The sequence below is a fragment of the Herpailurus yagouaroundi genome, unplaced genomic scaffold (assembly GCF_014898765.1).
Source record: "Herpailurus yagouaroundi ecotype Mexico unplaced genomic scaffold, PumYag 205, whole genome shotgun sequence".
In the NCBI taxonomy this organism is placed as follows: Eukaryota; Metazoa; Chordata; class Mammalia; order Carnivora; family Felidae; genus Herpailurus; species Herpailurus yagouaroundi.
The window spans coordinates 3,847,057-3,872,430 of NW_024412436.1; the positions used below are offsets into that span (position 1 = coordinate 3,847,057).

General features: G+C 38.6%; 1 protein-coding gene across 3 annotated transcripts in view; it reads left to right on the forward strand.

The window, feature by feature from the left end:
• NME7 (NME/NM23 family member 7) overlaps positions 1–25,374 on the forward strand; it is a 262,404-nt gene that overhangs the window by 99,950 nt on the left and 137,080 nt on the right. For all 3 annotated transcript variants that reach the window (XM_040451736.1, XM_040451737.1, XM_040451738.1), the window contains one exon: positions 23,964–24,028. In XM_040451736.1, the coding sequence (XP_040307670.1) occupies positions 23,964–24,028 (65 nt within the window). The remainder of the gene's footprint in view (positions 1–23,963; positions 24,029–25,374) is intronic.

Consider the following 25,374-nt stretch of genomic DNA (forward strand, 5'->3'; position numbering starts at 1 on the left):
ACACACACACACACACACACACACACACCGACCCACCCACGCACAATGGAATGAAATCTTGTCATTTGCAACAATGTGGATGGAACTAGAATGTATTCTAAGTGAAATAAGGCAATTAGAGAAAGGTAAATATCATATGATTTCACTCATATGTGGAATTTCAGAAACAAAATGGATGAACATAGGGGGAAAGAAGGAAAAATAAGATAAACAGAGAGGGAGGCAAACCAAGACTCTTAAATACAGAGAACAATCTGAGGAGAGGTGGGTGAGGGGATGGGCTAAATGGGTGATGGGCATTAAGGAGGGTACTTGTTGGGATGAACACTGGGTGATGTATGTAAGTGATGAATCACTAAAATCTACTCTTGAAACCATTACTACATTACATGTTAAATAAGCTGGATTTAAATAAAGTTAAAAAAAAAAGAAATGATACAACCTAAAAGAAAAAAGTCATAGTGCAGTTTTTTTTTAATCTTTTAAAATGTTTGTTTATTTTTGAGAGAGAGAGAGCATGAACAGGGAGGGTCAGAGAGAGAGGGAGACACAGAAACTGAAGCAGGCTCCAGGCTCTGAGCTATCAGCACAGAGCCTGACGTGGGGCTCAAACCCATGAACCATGAGATCATGACCTAAGCTGAAGTTGGACATTGAACCGACTGAGCCACCCAGGTGCTCCCATAGTGCAGTTTTAAGCTTTCATAATTTCAGAATTTCTTTTATAGTCTATTTTTTGTATTCTGAATAATATTTAATTTTAGGTTTATGTTTTGATAAATATTTTAAAAAGAATATTATATAATTAAACTTTCAAATCATATTTTATTCTACATTTGGAGCATTCATACTTCTTAGTTACCAAGACCTACACTAAGACTTGTGAGAGACATCCTGCATGTGTATTACTTAAGGGATGATGTTTATTGGAAGGAGGATCGTTTCATTTGAAAATAAATTGGAAACTTCATTTTCCCATTCCTTTTTTTTCACTTTTTTATACATCAGCATTCAGCCGTCATTATACAGGGAATAATGTTATTGAAGCAACTTGACACATATACCTTTGAGATATTGATCTGTTGACCTACTAGGTTCTTTGTATACACAGAGACTTCTAAGAGGGACAGGAGGATCAAGGCAGGCTCTTATGCAGAACTCTGATGACAGAGTTCTCCCCTTGCCCCTTGCCTATTTTACATGCACTGTCTGTTAGAGGACTGTGTAACTTACGAACTCTGTTAGAGGACTGTGTAACTTACGAACTCATGAGCACTAGCAGCATAGCTAGACAGGAGGTAGACTCCAGGAAAACATGTATCAAAGTTTGTAGCGAGGTAGCTTGTTCCCATTCCTTTGCCTTGGAGGAACGCCTCGTACTGGTTTTCTGTGTTTGTGCCTAACCTGTCCTCTGCAGAAATGCCTGTGTAATTGTACAGTGGCCGAAGGAAGACAGGAGTTTCTTCTGCCCAGGCTGTGGTCCTGCTCTTTGAGCTGCTTCCTTCCTCCAGCCCAGGAGCAGCACGTATCCCTGTGGAGGTGGGGGTCCAGGGATCCAATGCACATGCTGTTGCTTTATCAGGACCGGTTTTAAAAATGAAAAGCCGGGGCACCTGGGTGGCTCAGTCGGTTGGGCGTCTGACTTCGGCTCAGGTCATGATCTCGCAGTCCGTGAGTTCGAGCCCCGCATCGGGCTCTGTGCTGACAGCTCGGAGCCTGGAGCCTGTTTCAGATTCTGTGTCTGCCTCTCTCTGACCCTCCCCTGTTCATGCTGTCTCTCCCTGTCTCAAAAATAAATAAACGTTAAAAAAAAAAAAAATTAAAAGCCAAGGCAGCACGAGTTCATGTTGTAAGACTTTAGAAGATTGATTCAGCTTATATGGCAGATTATAAATGCTGAACTTCTGACAATATAATTATAATTGCTTCTTTTAAAAAAATGTTTATTTTTAAGAGAGAGAGACAGAGCATGAGGGGGTGGGGGTGCAGAGAGAGAGGGGGACACAGAATCCAAAACAGGCTCCAGGCTCTGAGCTGACAGCACAGAGCCTGACGTGGGGCTCAAACTCACGCACCATGAGATCATGACCTGAGCTGAAGTCGGACACTTAAGCGACTGAGCCACCCAGGTGCCCCATAATTATAATTGCTTCTTATGAGGGAGAAAAAAGGCACGCATCTAAAGAAAAGATGGTAAAGGTCTTTGAAAAGCTGGGGTTTCCAGGTGACATGTTAAGAGATGGGAGGAGTTGACACTTCTGAAAAATGCCGAAGGGACATGAATGCTGTACCCGTTTTTGGAGGGGATTGTTAATAAATGGTACCCTGCTTTTCTACCTAGTCACACCTCTTCTTACTCTAGAAACCCTGTGGTTGGAGGCCCTCACATGTTTTGGCAGTTAGTTCATTTGGAACCTATCACCGACTTACAGCCACTGCTTCTCTGTGTTACAGGCGGTGGCTTGTGTCTGCGAAACGGGGAGTGGGTTACTCATCCTAGTGACTTCTCCAGACCTGTTTTGGTGGTAGTTACTACAGAATAGCCTAGTTACCAAAGGAATGGTTGGCAGTGTCTCTTCAGGATAATCTCGATGATTTCCACTCGAGAAAATTGGAGAGAGTCTCTGATGTGCTTGAAATCAGTCGTGAAATTTGGGGTAGATTTATGCTACAGACGCTCTATTCTGTTTTTCTTATTCTTGAGAATATCCTGGATTTGAGATTAGAACAACTTGAAGCCAAATATTTTTCTTTTTCTCCATATTTTTATTTAAATTCCAGTTACTTGACCTGCAGTGTAATATTGGTTTCTGGTGTAGAACGTCATGATTCATCACTTACATACAACACCCAGGGCTCATCACAACAAGTGCCCTCCTTAGTACCCATCACCTATTTAACTCTTCCCCCCGCCTACCCCCCTCTAGTAACTATCAGTTTATTCTCTGTAATTAAGAGTCTGTTTCTTGGTTTGCTTCTTTCCCCCCTGTGTTCTTTGTTTTGTTTCGTAAGTTTCACATATGAGTGAGATCATATGGCATCTTTCTTCTTCTGATTGACTTATTGTGACTTATTATTACTATGCTTAGCATAATACTCTCTAGCTCCATCCACATCATTGCAAATGCAAGATTTCTTTTTTTTTTTTTTTTTTTTTTTGATGGTGGAGTGATATTCTATTGTATATATATATACCACATCTTTTTCTCTGTTCATCAGTTGGTGGATATTTGGGCTCTTTCCATAATTTGGCTATTGTTAATAGTGGTGCGATAAACACTGAGGGTGCATGTATCCCTACAAATCAGTACTTTTGCGTCCTTTGGGTAAATACTCAGTAGTGCAATTGCTGGATCGTAGGATAGTTCTATTTTGAACTTTTGGAGGAACCTGCATGCCGTTTCCCATAGTGGCTGCACCAGTTTGCATTCCCGCCAACAGTTTAAGAGGGCCCCTTTCTCGGCACCCGTCGTTTTGTGTCCTGTGTTGTTAATTTTAGCCATTCTGGTAGGTATGAGATGATACCTCCTTGTGGTTTTAATTTGTTTTCCCTGCTATTAAGTGATATTGAGCATCTTTTCATGTGTCTGTTAGCCAGCTGTACGTCATCTGTGTAAAACTGTCTATTCGTGTCTTCTCACTTTTTTAACTGGATTATGTGTTTGTTTTGCGGTGCTGAGTTTTAGAAGTTCTTGATATATTTTGGTTACTAACCCTTCATCAGATATGTCGTTTGCAACCATTCTGTGGGTTGCCTTTTAGTTTTGTTGATTGTTTCCTTCACTGTGCAGAAGCTTTTTATTTTGATGAAGTCCCAATACTTTTTTTTTTTTTTTGCTTTTGTTTCCCTTGCCTTAGGAGACAGATCTAGTAAGAAGTTGCTGCAGAAGCCAAATCTTACTAAGCATCAGGCTGAGTCAGAAGATGAAATTTCCAGTATAATTTGTACAGTGTTTGGCTTTGCATTAATGATCATTTAATATGATCACTGTTTTCATTTAATATGATCACTGTTAATGTGATTCAAAACACATGCCTCAAATTCTTCATAAGTATGGTGTGAGCAGATATATATTGATATCGATGTCGATCTATCACCAACTTGAGTGCTTGAGGAAAAGTCATCACTCTAAGAAAACCATCTAACATAGGTAGATGATTAAATAATGTTGAATGTTTTCTTTAGGAACTGTGTTTTTTAGGTGTTGAAACTACCAGAATGTTCCTTTTAAGGAATAGACACCAAGGAGATACAAAAGTGGGTAATGCTAAGTTTTAGCCAGGAATTTATCTGGGTAGCTCTTACTGGCATTTGTCTCGTATTAATAGAAGTAATCTACATTGCAGAAAATTTAGAAAACAGAAACATGTTTATTTTAAAAACCACTTACTCCCACCATGTAGAGATTCCTTTTGCAACGTGGCACGTTCTTCCTTCTCTGCTGTGTTCCATAATCATAAAGTGAGCAAAATAAGCAACACTTAAGGATATATGCCATCTAAGTCTATTCATATAAAGTTCAAATATAGGCAGAAGTCAACTGTGTTTTTTATGCATTTTAATGCATACGTATGTAGTAAAGAATACAGAAATGCATGGAAAAGGTTATTCCAGTCAGGTATTCACTGAGGGGAGAAAGGACAGTGATTGGGGAGACACATATGGAGGGCTTCTGGGTGCTAGGAGTATTTTGGTTTTCTTACTTTAGTGGTGGTTACCATAGATACTCACTTTAAAATTGTTTATGAAACTGAACATATCTGTTACGTATTTTACCACCAAATACATACTCTTTATATTTTACAGTAAATACATAGAAATTGAGTGAGGCATAGCATAGATAGTATAGTATGTATTTCAGTAAAACAAAGGTTGTGTCTGTACATTTGTATGTACATTGAATATTTTTAGAAGAATACATAAGAAATTCTAACATTGACTGCTTTGGAGAAGGACTGAGATGCTGGCATGGGGGGGAGACACTTTTACCATATGCCCTTTTATTTCCATGTTTTCTGATGAAGAATGGTCTTAAAAATTAAGTGATAGAGGGTAAGGAAAACTAAGACACAAATACAAAATTTAAGAATTTAACACCTCTCATGGAGTTCCTGAGTGGCTCAGTCAGGTAAGCATCTGACTTCGGCTCAGGTCATGATCTCACCACCCGTGAGTTCCAGCCCCGCGTCAGGCTCTGTGCTGACAGCTCAGAGCCTGGAGCCTGCTTCGTGTTCTGTGTCTCCCTCTCTCTCTGCCCCTAACCCACTTGCATTCTGTCTCTGTCTCTCTCAAAAATAAATAAACATTAAAAAAAAAAAAAAGACTGTGTAGGTTTGGAGTAGTCCGATAAGGAAAAATGTGACTGAAAGTTAAAATCATAAGGCTTTTCAGGTCACATTATGCTTTTTCATGGTCAGGAAAATGGTTTTTATGACACCCTTCTATCCTCAGACATCTGGCTCACAGCCCTGCTTCTCAAATGTTGTGTGCACCTAGGTCACCTGGGGGGCTTGTTAAAGACTCCGAAGTGTCCAGTTGAGTAGGTCTGTATTTTTGTCCAGTTCCCAGGTCAAGGTCATGCTATTACTGCTAAAGTGGGCACTACATTTTGAGAACCTCTAGATGGGAGAGTTGCCCCCTACATGAGGACTATCCTGGAAAATGGAACAAAAACGGATGCCCATACCCAGGGCAGGTAGTATATGCTTCCAGAAGACAAGGGGCAGAAGTTTCACAATTTGTGGCCCATGTTGTGGAATTATGTCTATTAAAAAAATTTTTTTTTAATGTGTGTTTATTTTTGAGAGACAGAGAGAAACAGAGCGTGAACAGGGGAGGAGCGGTGAGAGAGGGAGACATAGAATCCGAAACAGGCTGCAGGCTGCTGTCCGCACAGAGCCCGACCCGGGGGCCTGAACTCACAAACTGCGAGATCGTGACCTGAGCCCACAAACTGCGAGATCATGACCTGAGCCAAAGTGGGATGCTCAACCGACTGAGCCACCCAAATGCCCCCAATTATATGTCTATTTTTCAGCCTGTCTATGAATGACAATGTAGGTCTTAGCCGAGGAAATCAAAGCCACTTAAAATCAGCAGAAGAAACAGTGTTCTTGAAGTAGATAACCACATTTGTGCGTTTCCTTTAACTGTGACCTGGGGTAGCTAGAATAAACAAAGATCAATGTACTTATTTTTTAAAAACGGGACAAAAGACTGGCTTTGAGAATCTTTTTCTTTCGGACCTTTTCACAAAAAAGGAGGCCAACGATGGAACTCATTTTAAGAAAGGGAAAAGATTTCTTTGTTTTGTTCATGTTGGAGCTAATAGATCCATGGTTTGAATTACTTTTTCATTGGGTTTATCTTTCTAAGGCTAACAGATTTCCGTCAATGAATTCTAAGATGTATAGCCCTTGTATAACTCAGGAAAATCTCCTAGAAATATGAAGTCGGCTTCTAATGGGACTCGTGCTTATTCCCTCCACAAGAGGGACTGGCTCTTTCAAAATTAGGAAGGATCTCGCCCTGTACTGGAGCTGGCAGTATCCTGTGGTGTCGAAACTCAGTGTTGCTTTGTGACTGAGTGATTGACTTGTTTTCTGTAGTAACCTGGCATTGACTTTGGACTTCTAATGACCTATTTGCCTCATGTTACAAAATTTTCAGTTTCTGGTCTGTCTACCCGGTTCGCTACTTTTGTTTTTCTTGGACTGTCCTTGTTTTAAAATTGTGATCTCATTTTAGTCATGATAGCTGTTCTTGGCTTCTTTTGCTGTACTGAGCCTACCCCTGTCTTCCCAGCAAAGGAGGGATTCTTGACTGCCTTTTCCTGGAGATCTTAGATCCTGCGCATCTTTTCTATTGTTCCTAAGTTGGTATGGAGCCTGCTTTTATTTTCTACTCACTTAATTACAACTATCATGAATTTTAATGCACTTAGCTACCATATTGTGGGTACATCTGTAAAGCTACATTGGTTATTTTTATTGCCTTGTAGGGAATTTACATATTATGGTTCTTAGGATATTGGTAAGGATAAACGTGTGTTTTAGATGTGGGTGTGTGGTGTAAGTGGAGAATCAGAAATGCTATTTGGATGAATTAGGTGTGTCTTTCATTACACCTACTTGCTACTAGGATAGATTTTATGATCAGCTAATGGAATAATTTGAGGTCTTTTAAGACCTAAAAGCCTCACTAGTTCTAACTTTAACAGTTCTGCTAAATACACTCTCATCTGCAGTTAATTTAAAGTGATTCTACAATATCTTTGCTTACTAGAAGGCAGACACTCATAACACATTTGCATCCAAACTACTTTGCAGGTATATTTTCTCTTCCGATTAAAAATTACTGGAAGATTGGGATGTCTGGGTGGCTCAGTTGGTTGAGCATCCAACTTCAGCCCAGTCTTGGTTCGTGGTTCATGGGTTCAAACCCCATCATCCGGCTCTGTGCTGACAGCTGGGAGCCTGGAGCCTGCTTTGGATTCTCTGTCTCCCTCTCTCTCTGCCCCTCTCCCACGTGTGCTCTCACTCTCTTTCCTTCTCTCTCACAAATAAATAAGCATTATAAAAATTAAAAAAATTGGGGTGCCTGGGTGCCTCAGTCCATTAAGCGTCTGACTTCAGCTCAGGTCATGATCTCACGGTTCGTGAGTTCGAGCCCCACACCGGGCTCTGCTGACAGCTCAGAGCCTGGAGCCTGCTTTGGGTTCTGTGTCTCCGTCTCTCTGCCCCTCCCCTGCTCATGCTCTGTCTCTCTCTCTCTCTCAAAAATAAACGTTAAAAAAAATAATAATTGCTGGAAGATTATTAGTGAAGTGGCATTGCCTGGGAACATATTGCTGTCTAGGAAACTGAAAGCTTTTCCACCTGTTTTTTATGCCCAAGGTTATTTGTTATGCATGTCTGCTAGGATTAGTATTAAGTTCCTTGTGTCGAATTTAGTAACACTTGTGATTTCTCTTGTATTTTGCTATTGAAATTGATCTAAACTCTTATCATCTCTAGCTCTGAGTGTCCTTTTCATGGGCTCTTGTGTCTATGAGTTGGGTTTTGTTTTCATCTATTTATACCTTCTTACTGCATGGAGTAAGCTTCACATTGATAGTAAAGGTGGTTTTCAAGTTTTCCCATGGTAGAGGGCTGTGTTCCTTGCCTGCAAGGTTGCTTGTAGGTGTATAGGTTACTGTAGAGTATGAGCATCATGATATAAAGGGAAAATATCAAGGAAAGACCTTAGTATCAGGGTAAGTTCTTTCCATAGAAAGTATTTTTTTTGTCACAGTTTTAAAGAATGTCGTCCAGGGGCGCCTGGGTGGCTCAGTCGGTTAAGTGTCCGACTTCAGCCCGGGTCACGATCTCGCGGTCCGTGAGTTCGAGCCCCGCGTCGGGCTCTGTGCTGACAGCTCAGAGCCTGGAGCCTGTTTCAATTCTGTGTCTCCCTCTCTCTCTGCCCCTCCCCCGTTCATGCTCTGTCTCTCTCTGTCTCAAAATAAATAAACGTTTAAAAAAAAAAAAAGAATGTCGTCCATCTACCTTGTTAACTACTTAACTTTTCTCTTAATGATTTTCTCTCTATCAAAGTTTTGTAGCACTGCTAATACACAGTAAAGTGATTATTGTTTCCGCTCTCTTTTTCCCTCAAATGTTGATAAGCATCAAAATGGTTAGAAGGAAAGAAAGCTTAAACTCTGAATCATTAATAAATTGGGCGATCATCCTGTGAACATTTCAAAATTTGCTAGATACAAATTTTATATTCTTCTGTTATTGATTTTATAGTATATACTCAGAAGATCAAAAAAGATAAATTATACGTATGTAGATAATGTGTATTTTTGCATATTGTAGGGGATGCAAACTTTTACCTTTGCCCTCGTAGCGTTTTTTCCGTCCTTGATGGGAAGTACGTTGCTTTCCTGCTAATATGGGGAGGCTGTCTTTCATGTGGGGAATTTCATCTCCTGCTATTAGAAAACGAAGAAAGGTCAGAGTGTTTTTCTTGCATTTGCTGAGACACTTGAATGTCTTTAACTCACAATAGTCAATATCCCAGAGCAATGTGTTTTGGGGTGGCATGAATTATTTAATATAGATGAATTATTTAATTAAATGATATGTACATGCCGATTAAACATTTTGACTGTTGTAGTATAACATAATCAGATCCTAGGGGTGGCAGAACTTGGTTTAAATTCCGTTCTGTCTCCGGGTGCCTAGGTGGCTCAGTTGGTTAAGCGTCCAACTCTTGATTTTGGCCCAGGTCATGATCTTACAGTTCATGAGTTCGAGCCCCGCTTTGGGCTCTGCACTCATGGCACGGAGCCTGCTTGGGATTCCCTCTCTCCCTCTCTCTATGCCCCTCCCTTACACATGTGTATGTATCCTCTCTTTCTGTCTCTCTCTCAAAATAAATAAAACTGAAAAAATTTTTAAATAAAAGAAATTAATTCAGTTCTATCTCTTACAGGCTATTATTCTAGGGCATGTTGTTTTTCCCTTGAGTATAGTTGGTAACAATCTATAAAATGAAGGTAATAATAGTACTTGCCTTCTAGGATTGTTGTAAGGATTACATGAAATAATATGAGTAGCACATACAATACATACAAGAAAGACTAATTGTCGTCTTCTAAATTTGTGTTATCTTTCCACAGTGTAGACTGGCTTCTGATAAGTGACTGCCATGTCAGAGACTGTATTTTCTAATTTTCCTTATACAGTCCTATCACTGGTTTTTTGAAAAGGCTGTTGTTCTCCACTGAATTGCCTTAACGTCTTTGTCAAAAACTGTGTTTATGTGGATCCGGTGCTGGGTTTTCAGCTCTGTTCCATTGATCTATATGTCTGTTGCTCTTGATTACTGCGGTCTTGATTACTACAGCTATATGATAGTTAGGAAATTGAGGAGACTGATTGCTTTGACTTTTTCTTGGAATTGTTTTAACTCTTTTAGTTCCTTTCCCTTTCCATGTAATTTCAGAATAATCTTGTCTGTATCTACAAAGTATCTTGCTGGGATTTTGATAGGAATTACATGAAATCTATCAATTTGAGGAGAATTGACATCATAACTGTGTTAAGTCTTCTAAATCATGGATACTATGTGACTCCACTTATTTAGGTCTTCCAGCATTTTGTAGTTTTTTTTTTTAATCTTTAAAAAAAATTTTTTTTAATGTTTATTCTTGAGAGAGGGAGAGAGCGTGCGCGCACACATGAGCAGAGAGAGGGAGACACAGAATCCAAAGCAGGCTCCAGGCTCTGAGCTGTCAGCACAGAGCCCGATGTGGGGTTCGAACCCACAAACTGCGAGATCATGATCTGAGCTGAAGTCGGACACTCAACCGACTGAGCCACCCAGGCAACCCATCATTTTGTAGTTTTCGTAACAAATCCTGTGCATGTTCTGTTAGACTTATGTTTAGTAATTTTTGTCTTTTTGAGTGATTATAAATGATATAGTTTCAGTTTTAGTGTCCACATATTTGTTGCTAGTATGTAGATATACTGTTGATTTTTGTATGTTTGTCTTACATCCTGCAACCTCGCTGAAGTCAATTATTAGTTCTAGAATACATTTTGTAGTTTTTTGGATTTTCTGTATAGACAATCGGTCACATACAAATGGAAACAGTTATGCCTCTTTCTTATCTGAATGCCTTTTTCATTTCTTGCTTTATTTACTGGCTTAAACTTCTGGTACAATTTTGAATAAGAAAAATCAGAAGGGGCATTCTTGCCTTTTATTATTAGGCATATCTTAGTTTTAGCTTTTTTGTAGATGTTCTTTATGAAATTCAGGAAGTTCCCTTCTACTCCTCTTTTTTCTCTTAGAGTTTTGACCATGAATGGGTGTTGAATATTTTCAGAAATTTTGTTCTGCATCAGTTGATATGATCATGTAATTTTTCTTTCAAAAGCCTTTTAACATAGATGACATTGATTGATTTTTTTCTTTTTTAACAATGAACTAGGCTTACATTCCTGAAATAAACCTCACTTGGTCATGTTGCTGAATTTGATTTGCTAATATTTTGTTAAGAATTTTTGCAACTGTATTCATAATGATTTTGATATGTAGTTATATTTTACTTTGCTTTTGGTATTAGAGTAATACTATTTTCATAAAATGAATAGGAATTATCCAGTTTATTTAAGTTTATATTGCACTTTCTTTTAGCCTAACATTGTGTTTTGAATTTATGTTTTCAAAGATTATTTAATTGCACAGAAAAAAATTCTTTAAAATTTTTAAAGTCTGAATAATAGTTGTAGGGGGCACCTGGGTGGCTCAGTCGGTTGGATGTCTGACTTTGGCTCAGGTCATGATCTCACTGTGTGTGAGTTCCAGCCCTACATTGGGCTCTGTGCTGACAGCTCAGAGCTTGGAGCCTGCTTTGGATCTGTGTCTCCCCTCTCTCTCTGCCCTGCCTCCACTCACACTTGTGTGTTCTCTCTCTGTCTCTCTCTCTCTCTCAAAAATAAACATTAAAATTTTTAAAAACAGAGTTGAAGGAATGCACTCCTCTTTACCTTTTCCTTGCTTTATTATTTAGAAATTTAAAAATATTGGGGCTCCTGGGTGGCTCAGTTGGTTAAGCATCTGACTCTTGATTTTGGCTCAGGTCAAGATCTTGCAGTTTGTGAGATCAAGCCCATGAAAGGCTCTGAACTGACAGGGCGGAGCCTGTTTGGGATTTTCTCTCTTCTTCTCTGCCCCTACCCAGCTTGTGTGCATGTGGACATGCATGCTCTCTCTCTCTCTCTCTCAAACTTTATAAAACAAATTTAAAAACATTATTAATACTTCTGTGATTAGTTTTTTCCAATGTAAATCCTTGTGAATCTCTTATTTATCATTAGGATAATTTCAAGAGATGGATTTTTTGAAGGTTTATTCATTTTTGAGAGAGAGAAAGAGAGTGAGCTAGCACACACGCGTGCACCCCTGAGTGGGGGAGGGGCAGAGAGAGAGAGGGACAGAGGATCCCAACCAGACTCTGAGCTGACAGCAGCGAGTCCGACATGGGGCTCAAACTCACAAACCATGAGACTATGACCTGAGCTGAAGTCAGATGCTCAACCAACTGAGCCACTCAGGTGCCCCTCAAAAGATGGAATTCTTATTATCAAAAGAAAAAATTTTCAAGTTTTTGATAAACCTCACTGTATCTTCCAGAAAGAGGGTGCCGAGTACTCCCATATGTATGTGTATGAGATTGCCTGTTTCATTATATTCTAACTTCTAAATATTATTGTTTGATTTGGTGTATGGTTTCTTCTGATTTGTCACTCTGGGTATTTCTTCTTGTTTCAGTCAGCACTGTTCCAATGATTCTTTAGGAAAGTCCTTGTAAATTCCCAAGATTTTGAGTTTTGTTGTTAACTTTTCTGGAAATTTTCTCATTTTATTGTGTGGTAGTCAAATAAAATGGCCCATATAATTTGTATTTATTATAGTTATGTTGGAATGTTTAGCATATGCTTAATTTTTTAAAAAATCCACTTATGTTCATAATATTTTTCATTGAGTCTGCAAGAGTTGGAGAATGGTATGTTTCTGTTTATCTCTCCTTTATTTCTAATATTATTTTTCTTTATGAATGCCATGTCGTATATTCTGTGCATATACATCTGTGATACTCTGGTTTTACTTTTCAAAATATCCTGAGATATTTTTCCCCTGACTTTTATTTTGTTTATTGTTAATATTGCTACCCAATTGGCTATTTTGGTTTCGTTCACTATATAATTCATCTTACTTTCTATATTGTATAAATAGAACATAGTCGGGCTTTACCGTTTCACCCAAACTGAGACTGTCTTTAAATGGGGATGCGTAAGCTGATTTATCTTACATTTGCCACCTTGTTTTATGATTTTGATTTGTTTTTAACACTTTGTGTATTAACTCAACTTTTATCCTGCCCTTTTTCCTCTTGTATGGATTTTTGTAGGGAAACTTTCTATTTCAAATTTTGCTTCAAGTTTTAAATATTCCTTATGAACCTGTAGAAATTGTTTTACTGATGCATGCACCTGTCTCCAGACACAGGACTCTAGCCCTCTACAAAGTTCACTGCAGATATTTTTAGGAGCCCCTAGTGGAAGAGAGAAATCGGATAGGCCTTGTTTGTCGGATGCCACGTGAGGACCCCCTTCTCCCCTCTTTTCTTGCCCTGATTTACTCCTAGCATGTATCACTGTGTTTGCCAGATACTGCTGGCTTTGACCACACTGACTTTTCTTCTCTGGAGAACCATTGCGTCTTCCGGGCTCTGTTGTGCCTGTAGCTGATGTTGCTGTGACCCCGGAGACCTGTCTCTCCAGCATCTCCGTGCAGGCATCTCACTAGGAGTGGCCCAGACTCTCGCATAGTCCCCTTGAGATGTCCTGGCAGCACAGGGTTCTCTTGTGGAATGGGAGGCATAAGATTTTAAGGGAACTGCTAAAATTAGATTCACGGTAATTCTGGAAGCAAAGCTACACATTCAGCTGAAGTTCCACTAGTTCACTCGTGATGAGGATTATCTGCTACTGCCAACATGACCTGTTAGTGCTGTTGTGTGCCACTGGCTATGCTAAGAATTTTACATATAAACACACATTTAATCCTCATAACAAGGCTGTGAGGGACGAACTACGTGGTTTTGTTTTGTTTTGTTTTTTTAACAAATGAGGAAAGAAACCGACACTGTGTAGAGGTGAAACTGAGACAGGCCAAGGAGAGGGCTTTTCAAACTGGATTATTTGCCAGGACTTACATCTGTGGCCTGGAGAGCAAACTGATTCTTAGCCCCTGGTCAGATATCTCGTGTGTAGTCGTTAGTAATCTTCCTCCTTCTATGCCATGCTCTGGGAGGTTTTACCCCTCTTTGGCAGCTCTAAGGCGAGAGAGAATAACTCATTTTTAACTCCGGGCTGTTTGGAGCAATACAATCCGAATTCAATTCTTAAGGGCTGCCTTTCTGACTAAGCGCCCTGCCTTGTAGGGATGATGATGGGTAACACAGCTGAGTCAAGGTCAATCTGCTAATATGGATTTGTTGCCCCTGACCAGATACCAGGTCAGAGGGAGAAAACGATGGATTCTCAAAAATAAACACAATTTATGTACTTATTTAAAACTGAAAAAAAAAATCCCATCTTTATTTGTTTCCACTTTAGATGCAAGCTGGATTTTCTTTGTAATTTGGGGGAAAAGCTTGTCCCGATTCCCAGGACCCTCATAAAGTTGCTGCTTCCATACCCAAATAAGTCTTGGACATGATGTTAGCGCCGCATTATATGTGTGCCTCATTATACCTGCTTCGGGTGACCTAGGACCCCATATCTGGCACCTGTGAATCCATCCTCGGTCATAGAAGCCTGGTGCCAATTTGTTTTCTTTCAAGTGATACCCACCATGTCCTGTATTTAAATTGTGTGAAAATGTTGTGCCTTTGTGCTTATTGATACCCGTTGGTGTTACAAAGTACCTGTTTTGTTCAATTGCCTTGCAGTTTTTTTTTTTCCTAGTAGGTACAAACCTGTTTTAATTTAAGTGGTTAAGTCTATTTCTAAAAATAATATTTAAAATTTTTTAAATGTTTATTTACTTTTGAGGGGTGGAGCAGAGAGAGAGGGAGGCAGAGAATCTGCACCGGCACAAAGCCGGATGGGGGGCTCGAACTCATGAGCCGTGAGATCATGGCCTGAACCGAAGTCAGAGGCTCCACCGAGCCACCCAGGCACCGCTCTAAAAATAGTATTTGAACGTCAGTGTACCTGAATATTTTATTGTCAGTTTCTTCTCTTACAGTCTCCAACCATGATCCTTTTCTGAACTTTGTGGACAGAGGGAGGGTTCATCTTCTAATCCCACTTACTGATCATTTGGCCATGCCTAGGATTTTTCCCAAGATAATTTGTCGTTGCCTACAAATCCTCTTATCGGAATCAGCACACATTGGAATACTGTACCTGTTGTTTTGTTTTTGTTTGTTTTAGTTTCTTTTTCAACCCTTCCCACTACAGCCTTTCTTTCTCAGGCTGCAGTATATCCTCTCCTGTGTGAGTCAGATTGTCTAAAGAGGACACTGTTAGTGCAGCTGATAGAAACCCAGCTTGAATCTACTAATTCTCATTTAACTGGACTGTTGGAAGAAGAGCAGAGGTTGAACAGGGTTTAGGGAGACGTGGTTGACATCTCTCTTCTCTCTGGCTTTTATATTTTGCTCCTCTTGATTGTCAGGTTCATGTTCTGGGGTTTTTTTTGTTGTTGTTGTTGAGAGACAGAGTGTGAGTGGGGGAGGGGCAGAGAGGGAGGGAGACACAGAATTGGAAGCAGGCCCCGGGCTCTGATCTGTCAGCACAGAGCCCAATGCGGGACTCCATGCGGGGCTCAAACTCAGGAATCATGAGATCATGACCTGAGCCGAAATCTGACACCTAACTGACTGAGCCACCCAGGCGCCCCTGTCAGCTTCATGCTCTTAAGTAAGTTTTGCCCAATGCCTTGGGAGAGAAGGATGGTTGCCAGCAGTGAAGGGCTTACCTACTTATGAACATAGTGGAGAGTGCTTTTTTCCCTGGTTCTAGCTTAAAAAACAAAACAAAACAAAACAGTGAAGGCCTCTGATTGGCTTTTGCCAATGATAGGCCCATTGCTGTGTGAATTGCTCTGGTCTTAGCAGAGGGCTGATAGGTCTTGCTGTTACCTCCTGACTTTTCACTGAGACCTTGGTCATACAGTTGTAAGGGAAAATGGCAGGCAGCTCCCATTCCAATCAAATGACCGGTGAGATCAGTTTTCTTAAAAGAGGATGGGGAGCTGTTAATCTCAGGAGAAGCAAGAGTTTTTAGAACACCAAAGCAATAGATGTCTGATATTAACGATTGGATGCAGGGTGGCCATTTACAAAGAGGCTTTTGAACAATCCGAGTGAAAGGTAGATAGATACAAACTAAGGCACTGGGATTGGAGATGGAGAGGTGATCTGACATTCAAAAAATTTAAGAACATTCACGGAGTTATAAGCAAACCATTAAAAAACAAATTAGCTATGCAAACACCAGCCAAGGGGAAAAAAAAAAAAGTTGTCTGCTTTGACCCTTTCGAACTTGTTTGCTGCAAGGCAGGCAATTTTACTTTTTTTTTTCCTTTTGCTACTTCATTTACATAGTTATTGTTATTTGTTCAGTCATCTGAACATTTTCTGTCTAGAACAAAGTAAAGGACATATGGTTATTGACAGTTTGTTGTTTCGAGCTGTTAAACACAGAACAGGTTTCTTAAATGCCTCTCTATCCTGCCTCCACACATAACCAACTGAATATAAAAACAGCAATATCCTTGACTCATGTCTGACTGTTCTTGGCAGAATGGCGATATTACTTGAACTATAACTTTTTTTATTCGTTTATCTGTGAACAGAATTACTCTGTTCAAGTGGTACATCTTCATGGGGCGTGGTTTAATGTGATTATAGATTTCTAACAGATGTAGATTGTAGATCTCTTTGTGTTGGTTAATGCACGAGGCTTAATCCTGCTCCCATATTTAAATGATTCTTTTGTAATCGTGTGAAGCATCTTCTTTATTATAACAAGAAAGACCCTTTACGTTATCGGCGAGAGCAAATCGATTTTCATAATAATCGGTTTATTTGCCTCTTGAAATGTGGTGACGTTTGCACTAATGGTACAAAACCAATGGTGGGTAACACTGCTGGTGCCTTAGCAAAAAGTAGCAAAAGACAGTGGAAACAAACTGCACTAATAGTCAAGTTTTTTTTAATTAAATTGTCATGTGCTTGCAGAAAGAAAAGCCACTTTCGCTTAAGAATGTCCTTGATGAAACAGAAAAAATTAATTTTATTCATTCTTGACCTTCAAGTATATGTCTTTTTAATATTGTGTGTGAAGAAATGAGAAGTCTGCATAAAGCACTTTTGTCCTATCCTGAAATATAATGTGATCTTTAAGAATAGCATTTGTATAATTGTTTGAGTGTTGAGCTCAACTAAAAGGCTTTTTCATGGGATATCATTTTTACCCAAAAGAATGACTGGCAGACATACTGTGGTTTTTCACACTTAGGTATTTGGCGTGAATTTTTCTTGAAATTAAGTAAGCCTGTTATTTCAGAGAAATGGCAACTGACAAAAATTGTTGCCAAAGGTAAAAATGCAAAAAGGTAAAATGAGAAATGAAAATCATAATTATGTTCTTGCAAAAGTATATTTACCACCTTAAGCTCGACAGCTTCCTAATAACTTACAGACTATTCTGATGAAATTGGTGGCGATGTTAACAAATGTGATTTTTTTTTCCTGATGTACTGTAATGAAATGAGTCAGCATTTGGAAGATCTGCACAACTGAGTGAACTAATATTTTCCAAATGATCAATGTGTAATGTTATAAAATCATGCACGGGTAAAAGATTCTTTCAAAGTATAGGATAGACCTGTGATTTTTAATGTAGCAGGGTAAAAAATTCATTGGTAGAAGTTTGAAGTTTTATGTTGCAGTGAGATTTTAGGAGAATACTGTTTGTCAAAGTAGAATAAATACATTTACATTAAAGGCTATTAAAATACTGTACTATTTTCTAACTAAATGTACTTTAACCAAAACAACACATAGCAGCAGATTGAAAGCTGGAACAGATGTAAGAACAAGGCTGCTTTCTATTAAGTTAGACATTAAAGAGATTTTCTAAAACGTAAAACAATGCTACACTTCTCATTAAATTTTTTTCTTAGAAAATATAGTCATTTTTTTCTCAAAAAATGTTATGTATGCCAACATGTGAAGAATTTTTGTTATATTTAAATTAACATTTAAGAATTTTCTGTTTCAGTTTGTAACATAACAAATATTGACAGATATAACCTATATAAGTACAAGTTTTTTAGAATCTTTAATAATTTCTAAGAACTAAAGCGTCCATGAGGCCAAAAAGTTGTGAGAACCTCTGGCCTATTGGGTAAAATCCAAACATCTAAGTATGGTCTGTAAGTCCTTCTGTCAATGGTTTCTACCACCTCCCCTGCCTTCTCTCCTGGTTTCCCCTCCACCAAGATACATACATCGCTGTATCTGTGCCCAGTGCTCTCTTTGTCATGAACATCCATCTTCTTCCCACTCTCTGTCTAAAGCAGCCTCCCAGATGTTGCTTAGGACATTTATCTCTGGCAGTACTCTTTGTCATAAATTCTACTTTATCTGAAATTAATGTAACTACTGCAGCTCTCTTGTACCTATTGTTTGCATGGTATTTTTTTCCATCATTTATTTTCAACCCACATGTGCCTTTATATTTAAAGTTGTTTTTTTTTGTTAATAGCATATAGTTGAATCTTGTTAATTCATCTAAAATCTCTGCCTTAAATGGGAATTTTTAGTGCACTAACATTTAATGTAATTATTGCTATGATTGGTTTTAGGTTTACTCTTTTATTATTTGTTTTCTATTCTCCTTGCCCCCCTTTCTTTTTTGGATTAACTGATATCTGATATGTATTAAATTCATGTACATTTTAAACCTACAATACAATGCTAAAATTTTTGCTTTAATCAGACATGTTTTTTTTAAGTAGGCTTTTTTTTTTTTTTTTTAAATAGGCTTCCTACCCAGTGCAGAGCCCAACACAGGGCTTGAACTTAAGACCCTGAGATTAAGACCTGAGCTGAGATCAGGAGTCGCTTAACTGACTGAGCCACCCACATGCCCCCATTAGGCATGTGTATTTTAAAGAAATTAAGAGGAAAAAAAAATACTCTTTTGTATTTACCCACATATTTACTTTTAATTATGCTCATTTCTCCTGAGGGTCCTATTTTTAATCTTGTTACATTTTCCTTCAAGTTAAATAATTTCCCATTACCATTTCTTCAAGTAGGAGTTTGGTAAAAACAAATTCCTTTAGAGTTCTTTTTTCTCGAAGTGTCTTTATTTTATCATGCTTCTTGAAGTTTTGTGCTGGGCATGGAATTTCACATTGACCATTTATTTTTCTTATAGCACATTAAAAATGCTTAGCTGTCCACCTGCCTCCAGGAGAGGGAGAAGTCAGCAGTCATTAAAATTGTTATTCCCTATATACAGTGAGTCATTTTCTCTGGCTGCTCCAAAGATTTTCTTTATTTTTTATTATTAGACACTGGATGATGATATGCCTAGTTTTTTTTTTTTTTTTTTTTTTTTCTTTGAGATTGGTTTAAAAAAGCACACAGTGGATTCAATAGGTCAACAAATTTGGAAAAAATTCAGCCATTATATCTCTAAATATTTTCTGTATTATTTTAGACTCCAGTTACATGTATGTTATACTGCTTCAGCCTGATACTCTGTTCATTGTTTTTCAAAAATTGTCTGTTCTTTCTTCAAATGGGACAGTTTCTGTTGATCTCTCTTCAGATCGATCGACTCTTTTTATGTCTAAATTTATTCTGCTCTTACGTCCCTACTGTGGATTTTGTAGTTCAGATGTTGCATTTTTCGTTTTTATTGTTTTTATTTGATCCTGTTTGTGGTTCTTAATCTCTGTTGATATTCCCTATCTTTTCATGTATTTTGAGTGTATTTCTCTTTTATTCGCTAAGCAGTTATAACGGTAACTTTAAAGTCTTTGTTTCTTTTTTTTTTTTTTAATTTTTTTTTTTCAACGTTTATTTATTTTTGGGACAGAGAGAGACAGAGCATGAACGGGGGAGGGGCAGAGAGAGAGGGAGACACAGAATCGGAAACAGGCTCCAGGCTCTGAGCCATCAGCCCAGAGCCCGACGCGGGGCTCGAACTCACGGACCGCGAGATCGTGACCTGGCTGAAGTCGGACGCTTAACCGACTGCGCCACCCAGGCGCCCCAAGTCTTTGTTTCTTAATTGTAACATCTGCATCATCCGAGGTTGGTCTTCATCGATTCTCTTTTGTCTTGGAATAGGTCATGTTCTTCTGTGTCCTCGTGTTTCAAATAATTATGCATCATATCCTGAACGTTATGAATGAGATATTGTAAAATTATGGATATTGTCATCTTCTTGAAAGATATATTGATATTTTAAATGCAACCAGTAAACTTGCTGAATTGATCCGGCTATCTCTGTTCCCACTGTGGTGGGTGTTAACTCAAAGCCTCGTTCAGTCCTTTCAATCATAGCTGAGCTTTTTGGAGTCTGCTTCATGCCTGAATGCTTCAGTTTTCCCAAGATTTGAGCAACGTTTATACACAGAAGTCAGGCTTTCTTCTCTGGCTTTTCTTTTTCCTGGGATTATCCGTCTACTCACCTTCCAGTGGCCATGGTTGCCTAAACCTTGTCTTCTAGTTCTTTAAATTTGCTACTTCTCTGGGTTTTCAATCAGAGTTTCAGTGTAGACCGTGGCTTTCTCCTCAGCCTAAATACTGCCAAAACAGGGAACCCACTCAGTACCTCCACGTACTTGTATTCTTATGTTTTTTCCCCCCAGAGTTTATAGTTATTACCTGAGGGAAGGTTATATTCCAATAGGAGCTACTCAGCCATAGCAGAAACAGAACTCTCCTTTTTTCCTCCCTGCTTTTTGTATTTAAAAAGCCTACCTTCACTGGAGGAAAAAATAGTCACCTAGGTATTTTTCTAATTGATTGGGGGTTCTTTTGTTTTTTGTTTTTTTATTTTGTTTGTTTTTGCATTTACCTTAAGTATATTTTGGGTTATTGTTTGTATATGGCATGAAATAAGTGTGCATTTTTTCTCTCAGATCATTAACATTTTTAAATAATCCTTTTCCTTCTTTCTAATTTTAATTACCCATTTGTAATTTTCCAGTGTTTTCAAGTGTTTCGGTGTTTGTTTGCTCCGAAGAGTCTTAGAGTTCTTTAGGTCTGCGCCAGGCAGAGCCGCGATTGTTTCTTTGGTTATTTCTGAATTCAGTGAACAGTTTTTGTGCAACACCTACTACATGTTGGACACTACGCTGGGCGCTGGAGATACAATGAGAGCTGAAATGAACATGGTCCTTGCCTTAGGGAGTTACATTGCCCAGCGAATTTTACATACCAGGCTTCCACGTATGCGTTTCTTTTTCTCATTAAACTTGTAGAAAGACAGTGGGATTTGGAGATTACACTAACATTATCATTTCAGGCAAGTTATCGATCCTCCAAAACCTGATAGGAGTGTTGCTTTAAGGATTAAGTGGTGTCAATTCATAATAAAGAGCTCAGTCCCCAGTAATTGTTAATCAATTTTTTCTTTCCTAACTAATATTTTTCCTGTTGATTAATGACTTAGAATTTTGGTTCACATTCTCATATCCAATATCATCTGAGTCTTTGGTGCAGATTTTTAGTGGGTTATCTAACTTCTTTTTCCTAACACTCTTAATACATATCTTTCAAGTGTCTCTAATGTCAGCATACCATCCTGCTTATGCCGAAGGCTTTATCTGCATTCCCAGGGCCCTTAATCTCCTTTAATTCTGGACTGTCCCTCCATCCTAAGAATTTCCCCCTCTGTTTGATATGGCGATACTACTGTAATATTTTATTCTTTAATTTCCTGCACATCTCTTTTTACATACCCTTCTTTACTCATTTTCATTCTTTAAGTCCCAAACTTTAGATATTTTCTCAAAAATCATTCCTCCCAGGTTTTTTTTTTGTTTGTTTGTTTTGGTTTGTTTTTGCGTTTCCTCTTCTTTTTGTCAAACCAGCAGACCTCTGTTCTCCTCATTTCAGCTCTAACCTGTCTTTACTCCTCATTATTAGCCTTCTACCTGTCTAGCTATTGGATGTAATCCCTTATCACCTATTTGGAATAGGGAGTGTATTCACTCATTCATCAATCATTTTTTAGTCACTGGATATGCTGTCTTCTCAAACACTGATCAGTGTTCTGTTCTAAGATTCTATGTTCAGAATAATTTGCTGCCTTTCCCCTTAATTGTTGGTTCATAACCTCCGTGGCAGCTTTCAGTGTGTAATCTGAAACTGGCCCCTGAACTCATAAGGAGGGACGGAAGAAACAGGAAGGCCACTCCAGATTGGCAGCTGGCAGTTTCAGAAAGCAAGGAAACTTACATGCAAGGCTTGCGTTGGGCAGCAGCCAGGCAAGTGGATCCCACATCCACCTTCCAAATCTTAAAAAGTTTCTATAGAGGCCTTCTGGGTTCAGTCACGCATGCCATGTAGGTATTCTCAGCACCACATTCCTATCTCAAGGCTGTGTCCTTGGAGCAGCCTCTGGGAGTGGGAAAGGCAAGCAGAATGCACGTTCCAAGGATGGGGGAGGGAGCAAGGAGCCCTGGAGTGCCGGGGTCCAGCTCACCAGTCAGCTGGCCATCATTCCATCTTGGTGTCCTTCCCCAGGAGCTCAATCAGTTCGTTTTTCTTACTTGTTTTCTTCTTAAAGATGCTATCAACCTTTCAGTCACTTGGACTCAAAACCTTTATTTCTACATCTTCACGCTCTGTGTTCAATTTAGTCCTGTTAATTCTTGTTTGGAAATGTCTTATGTTAATTACAATTAATTAATTAATTGCCTGTCATTATTACATCGGTAATCTTCCTAAAACACTATTTGTCCTGTATTCTTCTGCTCAGCATTTTCAGTGACTCTCCGTCTCTTTTGGCAGTGTTTCCTCTGGAGGAAAAATATTCTGATGGACCCCCAGTGTTGACATAAATTATTGTAATTATAGTGCAACTTAAATATGTCCAAATATAAAACTAAATATAAACCTTTGTGCATGCAACTGTACAGCTGAAGCAATTTACAAATTCATCACCGACAAAACTATAAAATGGATAAAATTTAAGTTAACAACACTGATTGGATAAAGGATATTTGACAAAACTCAGTCACGAAACTCAACGCCGATATGATGCAGACTGCTGTGAGTTGGCGTGGGCCTGTTCTACCCTTCAGACTTCTGAGAAACCTTTGTTTTTTTCACAATACACCCTGGTATCATTTGGTCTTCCCTTGGTACAAATGCATCATTTGAGAAATAGATCTATTGTTGTCTTTTTTTTCCCCCCCTCCTATCCCTCAATCTGCTGCAATTATAATAGCACTACTTGGCTACAGTAAAATAGTAAATAAAAGTAAATAAAACGGATACTCTTTGGTGATGTTGGGTTGCTAGGTAAGCATCAAGGTCATTCCAGAATATATGGGATAGGGGTGTGCATGTATGAGTGTGGGTTTAGTTGACTTGGAAAAAAGAAGCTTAGAAGATTTTTATACTAAACTAATGGAATTTCAAAATCAGTCCTAGACTCCCAGAATCTACAGACCCTATTATAAAAAGTGCTGATCTGTGGGATAAGGACCCAGTTCCTCATGTTGATATCCAAGGCCTTCATCAATTTGAAGGAAGACTCTTTTCCTTTTCAGCTGTTTCTTTTTTTCTTTTTCTGACTTCTTACTCTCATGTGAGCACCCTCACATTTTCTTAGACCTGAGCCTTCTGTCCTTTTATACCTGTGTCCCCACGTAATCCCATCCATCTACAGCCTTTAAGTACCATTTCATGCTCTCATGTCCCCTTAAAGCTTCTGCTACCCTTCAGTTATAATTTGATTTTTCTTCTTTGACCTCATCCTTGGAACTCCCATACCCAGTACTTTGGCATTTCATTTCATCTTTTTTTTTTTTTTTGTAATGTTATTGTCAGTGGTTTATTTTGCATGTTCCCTATATCACTAGACTTCAGGGGTCTTAAAGTCAAAATAATACCTTAAAGATCATTTACATCATCTTCAGGATAATTGTTGGTATTCTGAAGTACTTACTTGGTAAATCAAATGATTATATGTGGTGCTCAATAGTAGGGATTTAGTTTCCTTTAGAAAAATAAGTGGTTTCTTCATATAGAGTGTAAGCAAAGTGCCCTGATGTAGAAAATTTGCATTTCGAAGAAACTAAAATGCCTTGGCAATATTGTATTGTATTTTTGCACTCATTTGTTCTGTATTTTTAGGACTCCTGGGAAAGATCCTTATGGCTATCCGGGATGCAGGTTTTGAAATCTCAGCTATGCAGATGGTAGGTAGTTTGCAGTGAGTCATAACCTATTGAGAGATTTTTAAAAAATGTCTTACATTGAATTTTCTCTGTGCACTTGTGAACTCAGCACATTAAAAATAAAAAGATATAGTTACTGAACCTGATAACCTTATAATAAAAAATGTTTTTGAGATGATTTTACCCACAGAATCTTTCACTGAGAGCACTAAAATTCAAAGGGTAATTTAAGCTTATAAAATCGGTTTATAAAATTCCTGGGACTTTAGTTGCACAATGAATATAGACAGAAACAATGTAGGTAGTTCCTACAAACAAAAAATAGTGTTAAGCTGAGTAGTTATAATGAATTTTTGGTGGCCTGGATTGGTGACTGAGAAGAGAATGGAGAAGGAGAATCGGTTGAGATTTTTTTCCCCCTAACCAGGGCCTTTTGCTGGTTTCTGGACTTTCCCTCAGAACCTTCTTTGGAGTTAGTGCATTTCAGCCCCTCTGTTGGCGGTCACACCATTGGACCTGCAGGGCCCACGGCTGTTCTCGAATCGCCCTGTGGACACCTTTGTAGGAAGCCCTTCACTGAACAGACAACATCCACTTTTGAGCTCACACCTTTGTTCTCTGCTTACCCATGCACTTGACAAGAAATTGGGTACCAATTGTTACAGGAATCCAATAAACCGTGTTTCAAGGCCAGCAAGTTTATGTTGTTTTGATAGTGAATTACCAGCTTTGGAGCTGAGATATTCCATATATATATATATATATATATATATATATATATATATGTATGTATGTATAATTTATACGTTCTTTTTCTGAAAAGGAACTGCTTTTGATTTCTTTTAAGTCTTAGGATCATCCAAAATCAGGGGTCAGAGCAGTAACCAAGATTCTGACCACTTTGTGTCCTGATTAGTAGGAATGCCTACAAGCCAAAAAGAGGTCAGAAATATCAACTGGTTTGCAGTCATTGGGCAAAACTTGGAGACTAATGACAGAGTTGATATTTGAAGAACCTTATCTAGGATTATGAAGAAATTGTTAGGCAAAACGTTCTAAAAGTATTGGATTGGTGTTATATTCACAGGACTGTAGGACCTAAGCCTGTTTTAAAAGTATGTATTTTGTAGCAAACTTAGATTTAAATATTGATCTGACTCTAGGCCTACAAGCTAGCATGGTCATTGGCCATAGTAGGTGCTCAGTGAAAACAAGAATAATAATAAAAAAGATTAATTGCACCTATAGGGGAGGTATGGTTGCTTAGTGGCAATCACAGCCCTTGAGTCTGGGAGTCAGGAAGCTCTGTTTCTTTCTTTCTTTCTTTCTTTCTTTCTTTCTTTCTTTCTTTCTTTCTTTCTTTCTTT